Source organism: Falco punctatus (genome assembly GCF_963210335.1).
Source record: "Falco punctatus genome assembly, chromosome: 7".
Taxonomy (NCBI): domain Eukaryota; kingdom Metazoa; phylum Chordata; class Aves; order Falconiformes; family Falconidae; genus Falco; species Falco punctatus.
In genome coordinates, this window is record NC_137587.1 from 40,516,333 (window position 1) to 40,540,431 (window position 24,099).

Consider the following 24,099-nt stretch of genomic DNA (forward strand, 5'->3'; position numbering starts at 1 on the left):
GCTCTTGTGATTGAGAGGGACTTCTACCAGTGCACCAGAATGTTGAGATTCCTTTTGCTAATCAAACTACTTGTGTCTTTGAATACAGAATTTGGGGGTGGGACCATGTTTGGATGCATTTTCCTGTTGTGAGTAATTGTACTACAAATATGTATTTTTCTGCAAATTTTCTGCACCATAAAAAGTATATTTTTAATCCTTAAGAATCAAAGAAATCACATTGTCAATGCCTTTTCCTTTAACTTCTGAATCTGCCAGTCAGTTTGAGTCAGGTTTGGGGAAGTGAAGATTTTTTACAGAAAATACACATCTGCAAATTTATTGGGTATCTGTGGCTATGTAGAGGAAAGAAATACTAATCAATACCCCCATTTAAGGCCAAAAATCAATAATTCAGTTTCCTTTTTTTATGCTTACAGAGGCAGCAGCTAGCTGGCTTATCAGCATGTGTGTACTAGCTGTGTGTAATCAGCAGTAGAGAAAAACTGAACCTGCTGCATCTTGGTTTGTTACTTCTGCCCAGCAAACAGTGGATGAAGGAAAGCCTGCAATCCTTTTAGCATAACTTAAAGCTATTTAGAAAATTTGTTGCAATTTATGATTACTGCAGGGAAATTATTTATATCAGAGTTGGGTTTTTTTAATTAAATTTTTTTCAAGTTAGAATTTGCAGGGTTTTGTTGAATGGGTTGTCTGGGCTCGGATCACCATTTATATGGTATTTCCCCCTCCCCATTTTATGAAGATAAGGTATTGTTTTCACATCATACCAAAAAGATTTTATTGATACCAACATTTAATAGTATATAAAATTGTGTTAGATCAAGCCTACTCTTAGTGTCCTCATGATTTAAGTTTGCTGCTTAGTGACAGGAGACAATTTATTATCTCAGTAGATAATGTGGTTTGTGCAGGGAACAGATTCCACACAGCAGAATTGTATGTGTTGGAATAATGCTTTGTGTCTACATCTAAAATATACATTTTGTGTCAGTTTTTTAAAAGTATGCTTTTATCTCCTTCCCCACAGATGATGTTCTTATTTCTCAGTATGCTACTGGCCAGAAAGAGGCACTGATGGCAGTATTAAAGCAAAAGTAAGTATGTATTGTTGTTAGTGTCTCAGCTGTTCTGTTTCTGTACAGATATACTACTATACTACTACTTCAATTTCTACCAAAATGCATAGTAAGGAAAAAGTATTCTTTATTGTTCTCTGTATTCTTTTTCTGTCTATGAAGGTGTTTTTATTTTATCACTCGGAGCTCACTGGAGTATCTTACTTATTTTGTATATTTTAGGTAATGCCTTCAGACCTTTTTATGATTTCATGATAGAAGAGTCAGGCAAGATCTTCTCTGATAGAAAATTCATTTCATGCCAAAACCGTATAATATTTTTAAAGACAGAAAAGGACACATACTGTTCATCCATAGGCTGGAAATCTTGAAGATTGGAAATTTAGTTGGACTTTGCTACTAGTACACTGAACTTTGCAAAGTACAACCTGTAAACATATTCTTTGTTGCGGTTGCAGTCAGCACAGGGATATGCCTTTTATATTAGAATATGTAACATAATTCTGAGAAATTTCTTCTGTCATGCTAAAAGATGAGATTAAAATTGTTTCTTAGGTTTCAAGCTATCCTTCAAGCTTCAGGAGAAAAGCTTATATAAGTAGTGATATCAATGCTATATGTGGGAAATCATTTGCTTGGAAGGGATATAGAGAAAACAATGCTATTTACAGGCACTTGTTTATTTTTATAGAACTCAAAATACCCCTGTACTTAAGGAGGTGAAGGTACAGTTCTTAGGAAATGCCTTTACAGAAAAAAAGGAAAGTGTTCATCATGATACCACGTCAGCACACAGAGAAGCTAATTCTGCAACCACCATCGCAGCAGCAACTGCTGCTGCAATTGCTACTACAGCTCCACTTCTTAAAGTAAGTGGCTTGTTGTAATACTAGTTATTTGTCCACTTAAAGTAGTAGATGTTCTAAGCAAGCCTGAAATTATCAGTACTGGAGTCAGAAACCAAATGTAGCTGCTTACTGTTTTCTGTGTGTTAGTAATCTTTGACTGACTGACTGACCAATATATGAGAGAGAACTAATTTGGATTTGGCTAAATGGGCAAATGGACAAAGACCATTTGATTTATCTTTTAGAATAATTTCATATTAATGCTAAACCAGCAAATGTTAGGGTTAACTAGGATTTTATTTGTGTCTTCTGGGAAGGAAATCTTTCCATGATGATGGGAAGGAGGTTTTCTTTTCTTCATGCTTGCACCTCTTTTGCAGTAAGGTTTTTTCCCTTCCTTGTTTTTTGGGTGGGTTTTTTTTTCCCTTTCTTGCAGGTTCAAAATGATTTGGAAGCAAAAGTTAACTCGGTTTCAGCATTACTTCATAAACTACAGGAGACAGACAGACAACTGCAGTGTGTTGCTGAACAGCAAATAAATATGAAGACTCCAGATGAGAAACACCACTGTCACGAAAGAGTCAGTGAGCTTGAAAAGCAAATGAATGCATTCATGGTGCAACGGATTCAGCATTTGGAAAAGTTACAGGAGCAACAAATGAATTTTCAGGTATCTGAGTAACAATGCAGAAGCTTTAGCTTTATAATTTCTTTTGTATTTCAATTTAATTTGGATTATGTCTTAGTATTAGAAAGAAAGATCCACTGGCCAGTACAGAGCTTAGAGCTTTTTGTGAAAAGTTCTGGTTCTCATTATGTCCCATGTATCTGCTCTACTCCACCCCATTTTCGTGTCTGTGAAAGTAAATGCAAAAATTGTGAAATGTTCTCATTCCCACTGAGAAATTGTTTAGACCTTTGTTAATTGAGGAAACTTTCATTTTAAAAGTAGCCAGTCATATTAAAAATCTAAGAACATTTATAGTTTCTTCTGAGAGTCCTGCATGCTTTTTGAAAGGCAGAACAGTGTCCAAGCATGTCTGTATTACAAGGTTGTTGCAGGCTACTTTTATCTCAAATATCATGTCCAAATCTGTTTAATATGATTATATTGGAAAGTATTCATGCTTAGAGTTTTTCTTGGGGAAGCTAATGCATATATCAGAAATACTTTGTAATTTTGTCTCTCAGTCTCATCTCATCAGCTCTGCAGTCAACATGGGTGGCTTCCAGCAAATTCACGTACCTTCTTCCAGTCTCATGACAAAACAATTTGAGAAGCCAGAACAGCAATTGCTTACTAATGAAGTATCTTCGTGTCAGAGGGGTTTACTTCCTAGCAGTGGTGCACCAGCCCAAGGTGAAGACAAATCCTTAATACCTTACTTTCAGTACTAGTTTTGCATTAATTTTATATCCATTAATACTGGATTGTACATCCCATCAGTAATAAGTGGTAAACATTTCTTCTGTGTAATTGGTTTTTTTGCCTAATATGCTATGTAACATATACCACATATTCTGAAAATGTTCCAGTTTAGTTTAAAGTGAAAGGTTTATATTTACTAAGGGCTTAGTCTGCACCAGGAGAGGCCTAGAGTTAACCTAAAATAATCTTAACGAAAAATAAGATGTATGGAAGCTTGTGATGAACTAGTTCGTAGTACGGCTGGAAGGGGTGTGTGTTTATCTCTTCATCCTACTTGCAAGTATGACATTTTCTTCCTGTTTACTTTTTAAACTAGTTCTGTAATGTTTTGCATTTCTGTGAAAAATTCATAATGTGGCCATGTTTTTTTTCTAGATTTCTTTTCCTATGGAGAAAATTGTTAACATTTAAATAACTTTTTTTTTTTTTTTTCCCTGAAGTGTATTCAAGCCAATTTCAATGTCGTGGTGTTCATCCACAAAAAACTCTAGAGACACCGGTTCCTCGGAGGTCTGCTCCAGAACCTGTATCAAAATATGTGAAAATCTCAAAGAAAGAAAACTCTGTAACAGAAAAAAATATTTCCAAATCCCCAAGTGAAGGTATTGTGAGTAAGACACTCCTGTTCTCCACTGGCATGAATAGTATGGCTTGGGGTTTCCTTTGTGTGGTCTTCACTTACTTTGAGCTGTTCAGTTGCTTGCACTTAAATACGTATATTCTGAGTATTTGAAAGTACCTTTGAGAAGGGTTAGTTTTGTGAACAATCCACTTAATCTTAATTATCTAAAGACTTAGTGACTGCACTGATCTAACCTATAGTCTCTCAACGTGATTGCTCACTGAAATGTTTTCTTAGCTGAAAAAATGAAATGAGTGTTCATTGTCAGGTGTAGGGAAGGTTATTTAGAATAATGTAAAACTTGGGAGCTACTCAATAACTTTTTCATTATCATTGATTGAATTGAAATTTGTTTTTTTTCCAAAACATGGATCCATAGGGTCTCTGAGCTATTGTAACGAAAACAGCATTTGTAAAGGAAATGTAAAGTAATTTTCTTTTACTGCTTTTGATCACTTTAGTGACATGAAACTCAGTTTTAAACATTTCATCAAAAAATAAAGCATCTGGTTTTGGTTGGTTGCATTTAGAATTGTTTGAGGATCTAGGACTGAGGAAGAACGTTTGAAAGATCCAGCCATTGTACTCTAACGTCGGGGAAAAAATGCCTGTTTGTGTCTCTATCCAATCCTTCTCAGACTGTGCCTTCTACCCCTCTTCTACAAAGCTGTCACGTAGTCCTATTGTTCTGTGGGTCCAGGAATAAATGAAACGAGACAAAGGAAGAAGAAATCTGTGGCATTATGCACAGAATATTTCACTGTGACTCAGTTAATTGCCATCAGTTTCATTCATTTTTTTTCCTCACTTTGCTAATGTAAAACAATCGTAGTAAAGGTAGATTAGTGTAAGTGGTTTTATGTGACTTGCCTTATTTGAAATAAATCTGTATTTTAAAATTTAAAATTATTTTTACTGTCCTTGGTAAAGGAAAAGAAATTATTACATCTGTTGAACAAACTTAACTTTTTCTTCTGCCTTAGGTGAAGGGAGACTTCTTGAGCATATTCAGAATTCTCAAGAAATGCCAACAAGGCAAATTGAGTATTCCAAGAAGGCAGCATTAAACAGTAATCAAATGAGCTGGCATTTCGAGAGAGACAGGTAAATAAACATAACAGTCCAAAACTGAGGAAGACTTTTTTGTTTGTTTTAATTGGGAAAGGTGTATTAGGTATTGATGGTGTAACGGAGTCACTGGTATGGTCCCTGAGTCTGGCAAAGCTGTACTTGGAAGTAAAACACTGCAGGACTGGTACTTCTATGCTACTTTTGCATTTCTGTTGTACTGAAGGTAAATGAAGGCTTGTAGCTAAAGGTCGTTTGTAACACGCTTCTTGGAAGTCAATGGGTGTCACTTGGAGTGCTTTTCTGTCTTCTGAGTATATTTCTTCTATTGTAGCAGCTTGGAGAGTAGTGCCAGGAAGCCAGCTATACAGGCAGTATTAAAGTGGAATTGCCATTCAAGTTGCCTGCTTATGGGAGCTGTATGAGAACACTTTGTTGGGAACGAGCAGCATCTGCCTAACAATTTGTAAGCATTAGAGTGGGTGAGGGAATGTTCTTAGCCATCCAGTCTGAAACATATTTTCCTCAGGCAATAATTTGACGGCATAATTTCACTAATATAATGAGAAACAGCTACACATGTATTGTCTTATTTATGAAAGTATAGACAAAAATGGTAATTGCTTCAAATGGAGAGGTATCCAGTTTAAGTGTTGCTCTATTAGATTTGAGTTTTAGATGTGGTTTCACTGTTGAAAAAAGAAGGATAAAGCTCAAGGCATTAAGTGGTAAGCAGAGAAAACCCAATAACCTGTCTGTAGCCTCAGGTGAAAGAGAAAATTCCATTTTATATATAGGTTTGGTATTCTTGTACTTTAAATTCATGCTTAGTTGCACAGTTGGCTACTTTTTTGGGTGACATAAGGAGCCATGAGACTTTTAATCAGGAGTGTTTCTCCCATCAGGCATACTGCTTTATGTACAGATTCGTCCCCTGCTTTTGAAAACTCCTTTCAAAATTGCAGTTCAATTGAGAAAACGGTAAAAAAAGCAGGTGATTTACTTCAAGATCTTGACCGGTTGAGAAAAGAAATGCAAGACATGCTACAGGTAAAGTCCCTGTTATCAGAATAACCAAGAGTTTGAATAATGGGGGTAAAAAACGTGGAGAAAAACTTAGAGGTCTGGTATCAGTAAAAGTGTTGCCCTTGCTTCTACCTCTGTAAAAAGACTGACATTTGTTTACAATTGCTTGAAATATTGCATCCTTTGTATGTGAAAGGGCTTTGAGCCTGAATATGTCTCAATGAGTATGCAACAGACTAGGCTCTTGAAACCATTCAACCAAACATAAAACAGGTTAAAAAAAAAAAAAAAGAAAAAAAGTGGTTTATTTATTTGATTGGTTTTGGATATTTTCAGCGCATTCTCTGCTTGCTGTCTTGCTGTGATACTAGAACTGCAGAACTGTAGGGATGACTTAAGTACTTAAGCTACTTTCTTTCTCATTTTGCAGTTTCTTTTTGTAGAGAGTACTGTTTCCGAAGAATTGCCTGGCATACATCTTTGTAGTGTTTCTTATGCTAGTGATTTTGTACCTTTTAGTGCTAGAATGGTTCTGTGCTGGCAACATGTAGCTTGTCTCTGGCTTTTGGCAGCTGAGGCTTTTATCTGTTCGTTAATCTGGTTCCATGTAGAAGCAAGGTATATATGTGATCATTTAGCCTGTCTACTGTGGTCACCTCTGTTCTTGTAAATGCACGTGGTGGAAAAGAAGAAAGCCTTGAAAATTCACAGATATGTGAATTGGCTTAGAATGTAAAAGCTTTGATTCTGTTGGTTCACTTCTTTGATTGAAGGTTTCGGCTGAATATTTCCCTAAAAATATTTTTGTATTACATGGCAGTTACTTGCTGCTGTACCTTTAGAAAACATGCTGTCTTATAGTACAGCTGGTGCATTGTTTCATAGCTTTTTTTAACATACTAGCGGACTGCACGTTTAACTGTTCTTAATAAAGAGAACAGGTGCCACGTGCCCCATTTATGTTGGAGATACTTGCTTACTACTATTGCTAAAAGCTTAATTGAGTAATGTACTTTAGGCAACAACAGGACGAGATGGGAGGTGGAATGGCAGATGAGAAAAACACAGTTGACATAAATAGTTTCAGATCTCTTCTTCCTTACGAGAAAGGTCAATAGGAAGACAGAGGTGATGACTTCAGCAAGTGTGGAGTTGAATCAATTAGATATGTAGCTATTGACCTGTCATCATTGAGAGATTTGTAGAGTGAGAAAATAAGTGCTTGGGATAAATCACCACTAGCTTTGTCATATAAAAAAATTAAAGGTGTGAATTAGCTGAGACAGGCTGTGATGGAACAGAAGGTGGTGCTCTAATCGAAGGGTGCAGTAAGATTTAGTAGTTCACAAGGAATTTGTTGTGCCCATTTAAATTTATCAAATATCTCCTCTAGATTTTACCTTGATATCTGTCTTTAGGTAAGTTTCAATAGCTGCTCTTCTGTATTTTTAGGAAGCAAATTCATGGATATCAGGCATGGATGATCTTATTAAGGTATACCTTGAATTTTTATGTCTTAGGGTTTTTTTTTTAAATACTGTAATACTGAAACAGTTTTGAATGTGCTTGCAGTGAGATAACACCACAGTAGCTATTGAATACCTGTCTGAAAAGGTTGCTATTATGTACAGATTATATTACTCAAGATTTAGCTTGTTCTTTGATGTGTCTTATTCAGTCTTAGTGAGAGGGAATAATACAAATGTCAGGCAGAAAACTGCTGTCTCAAATGGGCATAGTGAGGACTGCAAATATAATTACCATTTCATGATCTAACTGGCAAGTCTACATCATTTTACAATTGCACATGTATCTGTATTTCTTACATTCACCTGTCCTGTTGAGCTAGTATTTGTCAAAATTTTAATTATAAAATGAAAACCTATATAAAGTTGGTAAATAATTTGGTATGTTGTCCTTTTCTCACCAGGAAAAACCAAGATCATGGGATCAGTGTGTTGATTTCCATTTTGTTATGCCCATTATGCTTTGGTAGTATGCCTGTCAGAACATAACCTTCTTTTAATTCGGATTTGATAAAAGTAACCTTAAAGCCCAAACTGATTTGTGATCTGTGAGACTTTTTTTTTTTTCTGTTCATTCAGTTGATGCTTTCAGAGTCTACTCAAGTTTGGGTATTTTGGTTTTGGTTTTAGGGGTTTTTTTTCTTTATATACATTTGTCAGGGGGTGTGTGTGTGTTTGTGTGGTTGCTGTCATCCCCATCTGTCCCGTGTCATCCCCCCCCCTGCCTTCTGGAAAATGAAGCACTCTACCAGGGGACTTCTGGGTTTCCTCAGTGATGTGAGAATGAATGTGAGAACTATAATGTATGGATCCTTGTTTCCTGTGTACTTGTGTCCCTTCCTTTTTGTATTGAGCAGTTAATATATGCTCAGCCTTTATCTCTGTAAAAGGACTCTGCAAAGTAAAAGTCTAGTAGTTGTTTCATTGTTTCTTTTGAAAAGTGAAAATCAGCAAAAGGGTGACAGGTTCATGGTGCTGTTGAGGGGGTTATTTTGTTGTTTTTAAAACTCACATCTTTTGCTTCATGTTTCTTGGGGTAGATTGATGCCAAATTTAGTTCATGTTATTTAGAGGGCTTTGCTTTTTATTAGGCTTTTAATTATACTTAACTACTGTTATATGGAGAGATTTACATTTACATAATGTATCTAATTGACATCTTCTCACATGCTTATTAGCTTCATTGGCATTGCTTCTCATACGTTATATCATTTCACATTTTAGAGCTTTCTTTCCATTTGCTTGGCTTTTAAGTATATTTGCAACATATTGAATGTTCTTGAGTAATTGAAGTTGAGGATAGTACACACGAACAGTATTTCATATGATGGGCATTGACGTGACAATAGATATTAGGAGTTCTGATCAGTGTGTCAAAAATTGAAATTACAATCTCTGATTAAAAACTAGAAGTTCTCTTTCCATTCTAGTCAAAAAAGCCTACTGTTGCATCTGATCTTCCTGGACATCATCTGTTCAATAAACCATACATCCTTCAAAACGTTAAAGTGCCGAAATCTATACTGAGGGATGCTGAAAGGATTTTGAGAGGAGTTCAAAACCATAAAAAAATTCTTGAAGAAAATTTGGAAGCTGTTACTCGTGCAAAAGATGGAGATGCCATGTATACTGTTATTAATGCCTTGACTACAGACAGGTTAGACCCTATAATTTAATAATTTGTGTGACTGCTTATCGTATATGCTCACCTTTTATCACCTCTCTTTCAATTTTTTTTAATTCCATGCATTGAAGAACTAGTGCACTTCCCTGCCAAAAATAATTACTTACTCTTCTTAGCAATCATTAGATGATTTTCTCGGACTTCAAATGTTTTTTTGACCCTCCTGATGTGAATTGAATTTTTTGACAAGTACCTCTTGCTTCTCAGTAAATCTGAATTCTGAGACTATCATCTGCACAAACTGCTCTGCTGTCATGACAAGGGGTCATTTAGCTTTTTGTAGACAAACTTGCATGAGTAGGAACATTAAAGAGTAATTTCATTATTCAGAACAGAAGAGGCTTCATAAGCCCCTCAATGTTATAGAATTAGTCATCCTACAGTAGATCTTTGGCTTTTGAACTTCCGCTTTGTTAGTTGTGTAAAGGATTCCTGCTTGAATCATAATGAAAACTTTCCTATTAAAATACAACTTCATCTTGCGTTTTCCTGAGGAAGGTAACTATTTTCTTCATGTATATATTTTTTTTTTTCAGGCATGTTGTCTGCTATCATTATCTTTTAGATCTTGTCATCTGCTTTTTGTCTTTTGATTTAGGATATTTTTATTGCCTTTTTTTCGCCAGTCTTTGATCCAAACGGGAACTAACACATGACTGTGACTTATTCATAGATGTTTGTAATAAAGTTAGTATGTACTAGTGCAGGGTGGGATTTACAGGTGGTATTGTATAAGAACAGATTTAGGTTTAGGGGTACTAAGATCGGCTATGCTTAGTGCCTTTTGGAGACTGTACAGGTACATAATCTTACTGTCCGTGTTCTGGATTTCTCTTTTTGTAGTGTTTATAGGTCACTACTTCCCCAGGAACAAATCTGTGCAATTTAAGAAGCACTGACCTAAAAGAATTCTTTCTTCTATTTCAGAGATGTATTAGAGGAGATTCGTATCAGAAAGACTGTGGATGAGTGGATTAAGGCAATCAGCGTAGAAATCCAGGTATGGGTGGAAAAAATGAGCTCAGGTTTTTGTGTTATTTTTTCCACCTCACGTAGTTCTCTCATGTCGATAGTTAAACATGATTCACTCATAACTTGAAAACATGAGGAAACTGCTTATTATTACTAGCATGTAGTATATTGTAATAAAATATTTACCTCTATTTTAAAACTTCAGTTGCTTAATGAAAATCACTGGTCACAGTTGCTGGCTAACATGAAAAACAGGCCATTTCTCAGAACTTCAAAGTTATCCACAGACTCTTCTAATAGCCTTGAAGATAAAAATCTCCTTTTATTATGTTTATGTTTTATCCTTAGGCTGAAATGGCAAGAAATGATCCGGAACAAGTGAAATATGATCAAAAGGTCCCATGGATCAAGAGAGCCCAAAACATCAAGGCTATGAAGACCAATAAAGAAATTAAAGGAAAAACGCAAAAAATCCAAGGATGCTCAACAAAGAAGCCTTTATCTGCAGCTAAGCCATTGCAGAAGCAAGCAGAAGATAACACAAGCAAACAGAGGTTTAAAACTTACTTTTCTTCTGAAAGTTTGCACAGGAAAGGAAAAAGGGCAGATGTGAGTTGCCAAGTAATTGGTTTCTTTTTTAGTAATGACTGCTATGCTTTAGATAGCAGTATTCATGTGAAAAATTGTAAGTGCAACTAATAATTTTAAATGAAAGTGAAATGATTTGTCCTTGTTTTCATGTGCTGTAGAAGCCTAAGTGAAGTGTGTATAACAGTGTAAAATTTATTGTTGTCTTATGAATTTGTCTAACTCAGTACCTGCTATTTTATTCAGCTGTTGGTGAGCTTCTTGTATGTCTTCTGTACGCATAAATTCTCTTGTGTGCTTGCAATTTACACTGCTGCAGAACTTCTTACTTTTTTTCCTCTAGACTTTACAACACTACTGATGTGTTCAAAATTTTGTACATCAATTGTAAACTTTTTTTTTTCTGTGTGTCAGGGACCTGTGAATGAAAGTGCAGTGGTACAGAGCGAAGACTATCTGTGTCAAGTTTATGGGAAACCAGTTTACCAGGGCCATCGTAGCACACTTAAAAAAGCACCATATCTGAGATTCAACTCTCCTTCTCCCAAATCTAAACTTCAAAGACCCAAGGTGATAGAGCGTGTTAGAGGTAAGTAATTCTTTGATGTGAACAAGGTGTTCCTTCCCAGTTTTTCTATCAGGAATTCTTTGTATAAATGAAACTATTTAATCGTAGTTTATCTGCTCTTCTATTTAAAGCTTAAGCAACTGCAGTAGACTTCCTAGAGAGGTGGTTGATGCCCCATGCTTGCTAGTGTTTTAAGAGGCATTTGGAAAATGCCTTTAATACCATGCTTTAACTTCTTTGGTTAGCCCTGAACTGGTTAGGCAGTTGGACTAGATGATAATTCTGGGTCCTTTCCAACTGAAATATTCTGTTCTATTCTAAGAGATACTCGTCACAAACCTAAATAATATCAGTAGGTTTTCGGATTTGCTTAGTGTGTATCTTACGTATTTTAGATTGTCAAATTAATACTTCCTTCTAAATTTAATAATCATATTAATATATATTTATTGTTGCCCAGGCTGAATTGCTAGAAGTAATGACATAAGCACCTGAAAGCTGAGTGTGTGGAAATACTAACTCAGCTTTTGATAAAGGTTACTGAGAGATGTAGTCTTCATGTCAGGTTTATCCAGGCATGTCATTTAAATGATTGATACATTCAGAGTTAAGAAATCTGTGGAGATTTGAAAAATTAAGGAAGCCTGATACTTCATTTCCTACTTCTAATACATTAATTGAAATATGAAAATTTAAATTTATGGGTGTGAAGGTGACATTTATTAACTTGAAAATATTGAAAGATGTTAATCAGAAGCATTGGTTAAGTTCATTAAAGGCAGGTAACTTGTTAGTCAATTCAGAGTTAAAAGCAGAGTATAACTGTATTTTGTACTAGCTTGTCAAGGTTATTGAATTGATTGATAAAAGTTATTGGTCGATTAATAATGAATTCCATTCATTAGTTTTGTAGGCAAAGTGTTAAAAGCACAAGATTTTAATTTTCAAACCCATTAAAAATGTGTAAAAATAATAAAAAAATTAAACAGTACGATATCTGACGTAGGTAAATGTAGATAAACTTTCGTCTGAGTTAGAAAGTAATGTTTTAATTGCATCTGCTTTATTCCCTAGTTATTTTTTCAAAACTGATTCTTAATACAGAAACTAAGATTAATCTTGAACTGATATGTCAGAAAAACTAGTGTGTATCATCTCACTCTGCAGAAAAAGTGAGCTAATTACATGATAAAAGATGATGGAGAGAAAGAGTGTGTTGTGTGTAAGAAGCAGTTAAAGTGATAGTGGGCATAATCGTGTTAATAGGATGAACATCAATGGTAACATATTAGTTGGCTTCCCTCTATGCTTCTTGCACTTGCGCTGCAATCTTAACTGTCATGTTTAAAAAATGTCAGACTTTTTATTATAACCATCAAAATACCGTGTTCTGTATGAAATACAGGAGATTAACATGAGAAGGTAGTAACTTGATGAGACTGTGTTTTTAGGCAGTTAAAATGTATGGCATAAAACATATATGTCTTTGAAGACAAACACTGCTGGATTTAGTGGTTGGTTTTGTTGGGGTTATTTTACGTTATGTTGTACATCCACAGTGGCAAATCCTCAAAATAGTACAAGAATCTATTATTAAACTTAGCGTAGTCTTCATGCTGTTTCCTGACACTTTTCTTACCTGTGCTCTGGAGCCCAGTTGTGATCCAGGAAGTTTTATTGGTAGAAAGTATTTGTAATTCTCATAACCCTCCTGGAAAATGTGGGTCATACTCTTGGCAAAAATCTGGCAAAAAAGTCTTTCAAAACTTCATTTTTTTTAAAAAGGTGAGAAATTTATATGAAACTGCTAGTCTTGTTGCTTGTATATTTCATTCGACCTCTTGAAACACTTCATTTTTTTGTAAAAAGCACTGGTATATTCATTTGAAGGACCAGCATGATGTATCATTCTTTTTGTCTACTGGCTGTGCTTCACACCTGTAATTTAGTTTATTTGTTCAGGTCTTTTTTAATAACATGTGTGCTAGTAAACACTTAGTGTAGCAATAACAGTGATACAGTGACTGCTAAGATTTGGAATGAGAACAGACACTTCTTTAAAAATAGCTAATCAGCAGTTCTCCTTTTGCTGAGTCCTAAATGACATTTTTCTTCTATATTTGTTGGGCTCTTGTCCTTTATAGACGGTCACAACCTTTCCAGGGAGGCCAGTTTCATTATTCCAGAAACAATACCATGTAAAGAGGCAGAAAAAGTACCCCCTTCCCTCTCAATCTACTTATAATAAATAGGTCATTTGATATTACCAGTTTTCTACCAATAATGTGTTTAATTCAGTAGTGTCAGTGAAATGCAGTTGTAATAAGCTGCTTTTGTGCTTTAGGTTGTTTTCTGTTGGGGGCAAATAGAAATTAAAAACTGTGTACTGGATCTATGCTGCTTTCAATCTTCCAGGACTCCTGCATGTGACAAGTAGAGTTTAAAAGCTATTTGCTTGAAAACAGAATGAACTCTGGATAGCCTTTACCCAAAGTGATTCTCTTCCAAGTCATTAAGTCATGCTACAGCATTACAGCAACATGTGTGTTTTGCAATAATAAAGCCACTGTAAAATTTGTTTCTCTATTTCACATCACACTGCAGTTACGGGAAATTACAGTTTTGTTTCTATCATGACAGTAAATAAAATAAGACATCCCCTTGTATTCTTACCTAAGGAAAGGAAGGAAGAATACAGAATTTTTTGCATGTCACTTGAAAGAGTAGCACTCCAATGATGAAGTGTCCTATTTCTGATTTTTCTTATTTTAATGGCTTTAGACTGAGGTCAGCCTTTGTTCGATACTGGCATTACTTGTCTTTGACTCTTATAAGACAGTTGGTCAAGCTGCTTATTTTTGTGTTTTCCTGCATCTTGCCAATAAAATGGAAAAGTAATACTTCTGTGTTTCACATAGGTCTCATGAAGACAAAACAGTTAAGTGCTTTTGAGAGCTGCTATTCTTGAAGATGCTGTTATGTCAGGAAAGTAGTAATAATAACGTTAGAAACAGATCTGTAAAGAAAATGAAACAAAGTTGAATGAACACTTTAAAGCACCAGGTTCTTAAAAAAAAAAAAGAAAGAAATCTTGCTCACATTAGGCATGGTTCATTCTTTCCTTCAGAGATCTGCACCCACAGATTCCCTTTCTGGCCTTGATGTACCAGGTGATAAAGGCTTAAAAATTATTGGAAGTCATTGGCCTTGGGTTTGGTTGGCTGGAAAATCCAGACTTATTAAATTACTCTATTTTGGTAGAGCAGTTCACTGAGCTTGTTTTAAATTAGTGTTAGAATAAGGATGTTTATTTAAGACTGAAATGGCCATCTGGAGAGTCTCTTTTCAGTCATTTTATAACTCTCAACCATTTTCTTTGCAAATAAACTTTAGCGACTTAAGCTTGGTTTCTTATGGGAAGTTAGGGGAAAAAGCTAACTAACAGTTTTATGAGTAAGAGAGCATTTCTAAAAGAAGTTGGAGTTGTTTTCTTGCATAATTTGAACTGATAAATACATGTAAAACACTATGGTTTTGAAGCTAAGTTTAATTAAAAGTCTAGTTTCTACCCAGTGCAAATAAACTTTTCAGGGGGAAATGAAAAGTTGAAAGCAATTAAAATGAGTTTCTGTGTGTATACAGTACTTAATCATTCTTACTGTGAGAACCTTGTTTTTACAAGTCGGTAGTATTACAGACTTCTTGCCAATTTCTGGTTTTGCTCAAAAGTTCAAGGCCAGGGGGACTGTTAGATCATGTAGTATGACCTCTTCTAAATCAGAAGCCACTGAACTGTATCTATTTGTGTTACCGAGTCTAGTAATCTGTCTTTGACTAAAGAATAATCTTTCTGGCTAACCTGTGCTTTGCAGAAAGGCACATGCTCATCATTTGAAGACATCAGAAATTCTGCCCTTAATTATTTCTTCTTATGGCTAGATACCTTATGGTTCACAAGTAATTGGGACGCTTCAAAATCAATACCTGATTTATAGTTTTTCGCATCAGTTTACAGCTACTTCAGTTTCCAGGTGTTTTTCCTTAAAAAATTAAAAAGACCTTTTAATGTCCAATCTATTTTAATATTAACAGAGATGCAGAACTAGTACTGCATGCGGTATTATCATATATGGAAGTCTTCTCCTGCTCCAACCTGCTGGCATCCTGTTGAGACATCTGAGGATTACGTTTGTCCTGTTGACCACAGCATTGTGTTGTGATTTATCATTGCATTGCTTATCCAACATGACCTTAAAGCCTTTTTCAGAGACACTTCTTCCTGACCTGTATTTTCTCGTTGAAGAGTTATGGCTTGCCATTCTTGTTTCTAGGCTTATTACCTAGAGTTTGTGTGCACAAAAATACCACTTCTTGAGGGAATTCCCTTACCCATTTGTCTGCATTTGTTAAAAGTCACGTTGTCAAACTTTATTCCCTACATTTTATACTCATTGACTTTTTTCATCAATTAATTAGGAAGCTATTAGATGTGAACAGAACTAAAAAGGGCATGTTGCTGTGTGTTAACTGGCCATTAATACAGGAAAGGTGATGATTAGAAACAGCAGAGGAGTAAGAGGACATTTTTCTTGGCTGTAGTGAAGATACAGTTTGTTACCAATGTGGTTCTTTCCAGGTTCATTTTCCTAATGCCTACAAAACAGCAGTAGAAGCACTTCCATTTGATTCATGATTGTTGACTCCTTTGGGGGGATGTTTCAGGCAGTTTTTATCCATTTAGATTAAGGATAATGATTTCCTTAGTAGTATCCACTGTTTGCAAAGCATATAGATTGAATAAGACCTTGCATGACTGTATGGTGAGAAATGCAGCATTGCAGTACATGTTCTCCCCTGCTACATGCATAGACATTGTTGCATACAAATGGCTTCTGGGTGCCTGTTTAACAATACATTTTCAAAACTGGGCCAAAAAATCAGTGCTTCCTTGATGTTGCAAGTCAAGACTTAGGGGTATTAGTTATGGCTTTATTTTTGAGTAGCACTAAGTTGTTAAACCAGGAATTTGTCGATTATTACCTGTTCTTTTGAGTACCTGTCAATCTTGTCACTGGAGACAAATAGCATGTTTATAAAATTTAAGGCAGTTATTCAGATGAAAACAAATGAAAGTTTGGCTATATTCTGTATCCTGTCTACTTTTTATGCCAAACCTTTATGCTCTTTTAATGCTGTATTTCAAACCTAAATCTGGGTTTCTTCTTAGCTGCTAAATCACGTGTTTCATTCCAACCTACTACCGTCCTTGTGTCCTTTTCTTCACATTTCTGTGCCTTTATTTGCTAGATTCAGATGCTGAAAAATTGTAATTTTAACTACTTCTTTCCTGTCAACGCTGAGACTTCTAACCTGGCACTTTTAGATTCTACCCTTCTTGTCTCCCTCCCTTGTTCTCTCCATCTCACAGAAAAAATATATAGTTGTTTCAGTAGAAGGGCTTAAATTAGAGCGTGTGATGTTGCTGGGTTTGTACATGTGTTGATGACATGCAGTTTATCTGCTCTTGTTTCAGGTGCAAAGGTAAAGTCAGCAAAGACACAGACTTGCTCTTGCACACAGAAGGTGGTAATCAGCCCTAGGAAACAGCGTTCTTTATATGCGCTTGCCCAAGAACATCAGTATCTTTTTAGTCCAAGTCGAGATGTGCCTGCTGTCTGCAGTCCACTTGAAGGTCACCTAATTCCTATGGCTATTCCACTAGGTAGGTGCAAATAACCTGTAGAAGGATGTGTGAAGGTTAGTTACTGCTACGTCATGTAAACACAATATAAATCTTCTTAAGTCAGTTATTTGCCCTGGCCCATGATACTTGCAGCTGCCCTTCTTGTGAGAAATCTACGTGGGGGAACAGTGTAAAACGTTCTGGTTCTCCTCATTCTTTGTGCTGGATGTTTGGTGACACCCTGACAGAGCATTTGCTTAGCTGTACACACCTTCTTTGGTACACTTCACAGTTCTAGGGTTATTGTTCCGACTTTAGGTTTGGTATCCATAAGCAGGAACTGATTCACTGGTCCTTGCATTCAACATTTACAATGACTTTAGCCCAAGTTTCAGTAAGATTGTGCCAAACACACTAAATTCATTGTCGTATCTTCTGTATTTTTGGACCTTCAATAGAACCTTTATACAGCCTTTGTTTTGGGAACGGTTAGTATTATATTGGCATGTAAAGAAGATAACTATTAAAAAAAAAAAAGGTGTCTCAAAAATTTGTGGGATGCTGTACTTGGTGTAATAGTATTTTGAATGTGATGAAGAAAATGTGAGAGGGGGTGAAGCATGGTATGTCATTTTTGAAATGCAAATACAATGTAGTTATTCTCGTTTTCAGCAGTAGGTGTCACCGCAGTCAAGCAGAGTGAATAATTTTAGAAAAACAGCAGTGTTCAGTTTTTCCTGGGAAAGCCTTAAAATTACCTGGTGAAGCACTATGCTTTAGCTAGTTGTTAATAGGGGACTTCTTAATTAGTCTGTAGTTGCATGCAAGATCTCAGTCTGTCTCATGTGAAACACGGACACAGAGAATTTAATTTTAATTAGTTTATTAATTTACTGACTTTGGAGATTTATATAGATATTTAATTATGTTTAAACTGTCCTTAGGTCAAACCCAAATTAGTGACATCTCGCTGCAGCCTGCTGGAGTAGTTATAGGTAAACCGCACCCTGTTACAGTTACAACCTCTCTTCCTCAAGTGCCACCAAAACCACCGATTGAGATAAAAAAACCAAACATAGCTGTAATAGAGATGAGATCAGAGAAGAAGGATCCACCTCAACTGTCTGTGCAGGTACATGCTAAGAGTGATGATTATTTGTTTCTTTATTTTAATAAATGCTAACTAAAGGCAGTCTCATCCATCAGTAACTTACTTTGATCAGTAGGTGGTTTTCAGTAAGCATTAGAAACACATGGAACAGAGGGACCAAGACGTTGTCGTGCCATGCTAATATTTTTATTCATATTTTAACAATTATTATTTGACCAAAATAGAAAACTTTGTCTTCTGTGAGTCACCTATGCAGGGTGTTTGTAAACTAGTTCTATAGCATGAATTCTTTTTTTATTATTATTTTTAAATGAGATTTTTGAGCCAGAACAAATTTGGAATAAAAGAAGTGTTACGGTAAATGTCAGTTTTCTTGGATGACTGCTTTGGCCTTTAAGATTTCTGTTTCAAGCATGATGGTCAGCCCAAGGATTTCACTCCTGATTAATCAACCATTGCAGTCCTTACTTAGTGGTTTAGTTTTTATAATTTTTTACATGAGACTGTTGTCAAGGAAGTTAATGTTTCTTACGTGTTCATTTTTTTGGATTCAAATTGTTGAGAATATACACTCCTACCACACCTTTCAGGTACAAATGATTCATGGAATTCAAAGTTAAATACAGGTAAAGTAGTGTGTGGTTTGTTCCCTTGCTATATTGCAGTATTCCGTCCACCAACATTTTGCTGTTATTTCACCCTGTTCTTGAAATGTTTAAGGTGATTTCCCTGTGCTCCCCTTCTGAAGAATTAAGGAAGCATTTAAATGTTTGTTCTTAATAAAAACACAACATGTTTTGATGCTGTAACAGACATGCCTTTATTACAGACTACACTGTAATACAGTTATCCCTTTATTTTACTATACCATATGTATGACAACATGAAACCAATAACCAGCCTACACAGTGACTTGTAGGCCAACGTAGTGTAAATGAATTGCCAGTCAAACACACATCTGCTATGTAGATATTTGTAGGTATATTCACCTTTTGTCGCATGCAAGGCAAAGGAATCAGGGAATTAGAGAACAGGAGAAACTAGGTACTGCAAGAAAACAGGTGTCTGTGGGATTAGCTTTTGTACTTTACAGTATTTTGTTTTTCAGAACCAAGCTGTTGTCAGATATAGGTATGAGAAAAGGAGGTCACTGGAGTTAGTGGCTCAGTAGCAGGTGGAAGAGAGACTCTAAAAAGTTCAATGACAGTAGCCAAACTAATACATAGATTTTCAGATTGGTGCTTTTTTTCCATCCTAGGTGTTACCAAATATAGATATTGACAGTATTTCAAGTGACAGCGTGACTGTAAACCATGTTCTTCCAGACTCTGAACCTGCACTTCTTCCTGTTGATGCTGTAATACAGGTATTGATTGATCTAAGTGTCTGGGAATTCAATGTTCTTAAAACATGCTAAATTATTACAAAGTAATTTCATTGTCTTGTTTTAGTCAGAGAAATTAGATGGTTCCAGGAAAAATTGAGAAATTATTCTGAAGAATCTATAATGTGAGGTATTTATTTAAGAGAATGAAAAATTGCAGCAAGGCGCTGTTCTTGCAAGATTAAATAATCACCATAGCAAAACTCTTAAGAAAAAACATAATTCCTCTGTTTTGTTAAGAGTTATAATCCCTTATTGGCCCATTTCTGTCTTATTTATACTGGCTTCAGTGTTCTGGCATGAAGACTGAGGGTGTTCTTCATCCCTCCATCTGCTCCTTGGCTGTACTTGAGTGGTTAGTGGCATGTGTGCATAGGGTGTTCAGTGGTAACCTGGTGTGTGTGGAGCTGGCTGGTTTACTCTGCTTGCTTTCCATATAACTTTTTCAGAAGTGTTTTTAATCTCATCTAAGCAGTAATAAAGCTTTTTGTGCAACGGAAAGGTTAACTGTTGCACACTGAATGATAAGGTTACAAACTAGGGCACACATTTACAGGATAGCGTATTGTTTCTCCTAGTGGACTTCTGTCTTCTGCATTGCAGACAGTGGACAGTGTGAAGGCACGGTGATGCTCTGATGATTTGTGTATAGTTACTCTACCTTCTGTTTTCCCTGAGTGTTAGCTGCTATTCTGACTTAGGTCCATCAAGGTCTTGTGTGAAGGTATTCACCGAATAAGACAGAAACTGGACTAAAATAGTGATTATTATTTTAAATTTATAATATTAAATAACACTGTAGAAATGGCACATAAGTAAATTGCTTAAGATGGGTTGTGTGCAATGGTTTAAAATTTTTTGTCTTATTTTTTTTATAGTAAGAGTTACAGGTATTGCCCTAGAACTTTTGATGTTGAGATACTCCATGACATTTGGCAACAGCAAGTTTTAGTTGTCATCAGCATATAAGAAAAAGTTCTAACAATCATAGAATCATGGAATGGTTTGGGTTGAAAGGGACCTTAAAAACCATCTAGTTCCAACCCCCTGCCACGGGCAGGGGCACCTTCCACCAGCCCAGGTTGCTCCCAGCCCCATCCAGCCTGGCCCTGAGCACTCCCAGGGATGGGGCATCCACAGCTGCTCCAGGCAGCCTGTGCCAGCGCCTCGCCACCCCTGCTGGGTGGGCCCAGGTTGGTTTTGGTCTGATAAACGCGTGCATCCCCAGAGGTCGGCGCTCATCGGCATGTATTAACTCATGTATTAATCTCTTTTTACGCTATGCAAAGAAATTCCTCCTAAATTTTAAGGTGTGTAAAGCATTTTTTCTGGGTTCAGGCTATTGACAGTGAGTGGTGATTTAATTGCATTCTTGTTATGAAGTTTTTCTGCTAATACATTTTTTTCTCCCCTATACGAAATACCTATCAATTCCAACCTGCCTTTATAAGACTCCAGAAGATATACATAGTGAGGAGGAAGACAGAAAGCTTCCAGGAGTTGATTTCATTGATGTTACTGATGTCATGCAGGTAATTATATTGCAAAGGTGTCCTTTCAAATATTTTTGTATTTGTTTTATATTATTCTGTCATAATGAAAACACGATGTAGAAAATAAGTTTGCTTTACTAGCAACTTTTAAAATACACATTGCGAACAATACTGAAGTGTTTACAATGCTATAAACAGTATTAGAAATTATTGTATGTTGGTAAGTAAAGGACCTTTGAAGAATTACATTCAAAAACTAAAATTACCTTTTATTTGGATGTGTTAGAATCCACTAGAAATAAAAGTAGTCCTCTAAAATCAGCGGGGATTATAGTACTTACATTTCACAATTTCAGACTCTAAATGTAATGCATGTAAAAGATGCTCTTACAGATTTTAAGTAAGGTGACCTATATTTTAAAACATGAAAGTATTTTCTGAGGGTTCCCTTTTAGAAAACTTCCATGTAGAGCAATTTGCATATGCTTTTGAGGTCCTAAAATGATTTAGCATACTAACTCAGTCAAACATTATGTAACTTCAAAAAAAACCAAGACAAGCAGTGTATGTGAGTATCTGTGTACTACTCATCTCATGGATCTCATTAAAAGATTCCAAATTTTTGTTTTGCTGGATGCCTCATTAGTGCTGTGCATGTTTAACAACATTGGTTTTTTCTGGATTATGATAACATGGGTTTCCTTGAGATACTATTTTATGGTTTAATTCTCTTAGGTAGCAATTCCTTTTTTTTAGTTAGCTGACCTCTTGTAATTCACAGTGGAGGCAGAGAAACTCTCGGGCTTGGTGAACCAGCCTCTATTTCACTTCTCCAGATTAAGAGCAGAAGCAGAAACTCAATGGTAGCAGGTAAAGGCTGCCTCTGCAGGAAGTGTGGTCCTGCCACCCAGCTGTTGTGGAGTATCTCGCCTCTGTGGGAGATGGCAGCTTCCACCTCCTGCTGCATTTAGGACTCAGTAAATACCAGGAGCTTGGAATTGCTGTTGCTAGCTATATTTCTCTTGAAGTACTTTTTCCTCAAGTTTCTTCCCAGTGAGCTACACTTGCTGTGTGCATATCAAAATCTATCAAAAAATGTATTCTTTTTACCTGTTCTGTGTGCTTTTCATCCCAGGATTAGAGTGTACATCAAATACTAACTATAGCTTACAGGCTAGTATGGTAGATTTATTTTTAAATTGAATTATCATTTAACATTGTCAGTTAGTTACAAGTCTTAAAGTCTTAAAAAAAAATCTTAAAAAAAAAAAAGTCTTAAAAAAAATTTGACATTTACCTGTCAAAAGTGGGGAAATGCTTTGTTCATTTTTAGTTCCAAAATTACCTAAGTTGTTGGAGCGGAGGGGTTAAATCTATTTGGACAACTTTCTTCTGCTTGCACAAAAAGGGCTTTATTTTATAAAAATAAATAGGAAAGCTATTTAAGAAACTAGTTTATGAGCTAACCAAAAAAAAATTCTGCAACGTTAAATTTTTATATGTGAATAATAGTTAATCTTTTCTTTTTCCTTTTTTGTCCTGGATTGCTTTTATCTTTTATTTTTGGCAATGGGATATATTTTAACCACAATACCAAAAAACGTTCCAAGTGAAACATATGTTTGGCCTATGACCACACAGACAGTGTTCTTAAAAATGTGCAAGGCAAACACAATGTGGAAAATCAACCTCTGGAGTGGCAGGGATATTTAAGACATTAAAAGAAAGCAAAACTATTGTTATAAAAGAAGCTTCAGATTCATCAAAAATGTGCATAAAATGGTATACAGGAAAATAGCTTACTGTTGTCTTTTCCCCACACTCCTTTTATTATGAAAACTTAATTCTGTTAAATACTTATCCTCTTCAGTTTTATGTGAAATACCCCTTTTTTTTTTCTTCTGTTTTTTTTTTTCTTCCCTGGTAGATACTGCAAAAAGGCCTCAGTACCCTGTCCCAGGCATTTCCTTTTCCTAGGATTTGTTTCACCTTTTCTGCTGGAAAATACTTATTTAAGAGATACTTAGGAGTTGAAAGGTTAGCACTGGTAATGCAATAATCGCAAGGCTGCTGCAGCTGCCTGCTCCCAGGCAGAGCGTATGTTGCCAAAGCGTACACACCAGCACGCGTATGCCAATACACATATACACGTGTATACATGAGTGGCTGCACAGATCAGCACTCAAACAACACTCAACATGCTGATCCTGTTCCCCTCTCCGGCCGTTCAGGGTGGAGGTTTGGGATACACATGTGCTTGTGTGTGTTCATATATACGTGTGTGTATACGTGTATGTACACAGACCTAAACAGAGGCAGTGTGGATCCCTCTAGTATCCAGGCATTAGCCAGTCGCTGGCCCTGGGTCCTTGCCCTCCCCAGCTCTGGCACCTGGATCTGCAGCGCCTTGAAACCCCTTTTTGCTCGGGAAATGGCATTTAATGAGGAGACAGGGCAGACTGCGCTGGCAAGGCCAGGCAAGTGTGCTGACCAGCCACCTGTTTACATGCAGCCAGGCACTTTTGTCCGCTTATCCCTCTATTTTCCCACACCTGTACCTCTCCAAAACACCTTGGTCTTTCCCTTTCCACACCTCTGGTTCCCTCCCATAAATGGCACAGAAAAAGTGTTGTACCATCCCAAAACACTCTTCTGTGCATCCCACAAGTCATCATGCGATCACCTCGTCCAAATGCACCTGCCCAACTTTAAAAAAAGGTGCTATGGAGAGTTTTCCATGGGCTCATCCTGTTGGTTTTCACTCCTGGACATGGGAGCTTAGCCCTCACCTGTGATAGCCCTGGGAGTAGCCATGTTGGAGTGCTCAGTTGTCCTATTAGAATCACAGAATGGTTTGGGTTGGAAGGGACCTTAAAGATCATCCAGTTCCAGCCCAACTGCCATGGGCAGGGACACCTTCCACTAGCCCAGGTCACTCAAAACCCCATCCAACCTGGTTATTCTCCCACCTGTTGTCGTTCCTCTGTGCTTCGTTGTGTGGGTGGAGACAAACCTTTT

General features: G+C 36.4%; 1 protein-coding gene across 10 annotated transcripts in view; it reads left to right on the forward strand.

Annotated features, from left to right (window-relative positions):
* Window positions 1-24,099, forward strand: part of KIAA0586 — a 73,573-nt gene that overhangs the window by 3,618 nt on the left and 45,856 nt on the right. For 8 of the 10 annotated variants that reach the window (XR_013929286.1, XR_013929287.1, XR_013929288.1 and 5 more), the window contains exons 4-19: window positions 1,031-1,097; window positions 1,771-1,948; window positions 2,364-2,597; window positions 3,119-3,287; window positions 3,797-3,958; window positions 4,962-5,082; window positions 5,952-6,096; window positions 7,525-7,566; window positions 9,029-9,255; window positions 10,210-10,282; window positions 10,603-10,863; window positions 11,257-11,431; window positions 16,944-17,132; window positions 18,038-18,225; window positions 19,463-19,570; window positions 21,040-21,120. Coding sequence is in view for 7 of the 10 variants with exons in the window: in XM_080394451.1 (XP_080250577.1) it covers window positions 1,031-1,097; window positions 1,771-1,948; window positions 2,364-2,597; window positions 3,119-3,287; window positions 3,797-3,958; window positions 4,962-5,082; window positions 5,952-6,096; window positions 7,525-7,566; window positions 9,029-9,255; window positions 10,210-10,282; window positions 10,603-10,863; window positions 11,257-11,431; window positions 16,944-17,132; window positions 18,038-18,225; window positions 19,463-19,570; window positions 21,040-21,120 (2,420 nt within the window). In the remaining 3 variants the exon portion in view is untranslated. The remainder of the gene's footprint in view (window positions 1-1,030; window positions 1,098-1,770; window positions 1,949-2,363; window positions 2,598-3,118; window positions 3,288-3,796; window positions 3,959-4,961; window positions 5,083-5,951; window positions 6,097-7,524; window positions 7,567-9,028; window positions 9,256-10,209; window positions 10,283-10,602; window positions 10,864-11,256; window positions 11,432-16,943; window positions 17,133-18,037; window positions 18,226-19,462; window positions 19,571-21,039; window positions 21,121-24,099) is intronic. The other 2 variants (XM_080394455.1, XM_080394454.1) reach the window with 2 other exon arrangements.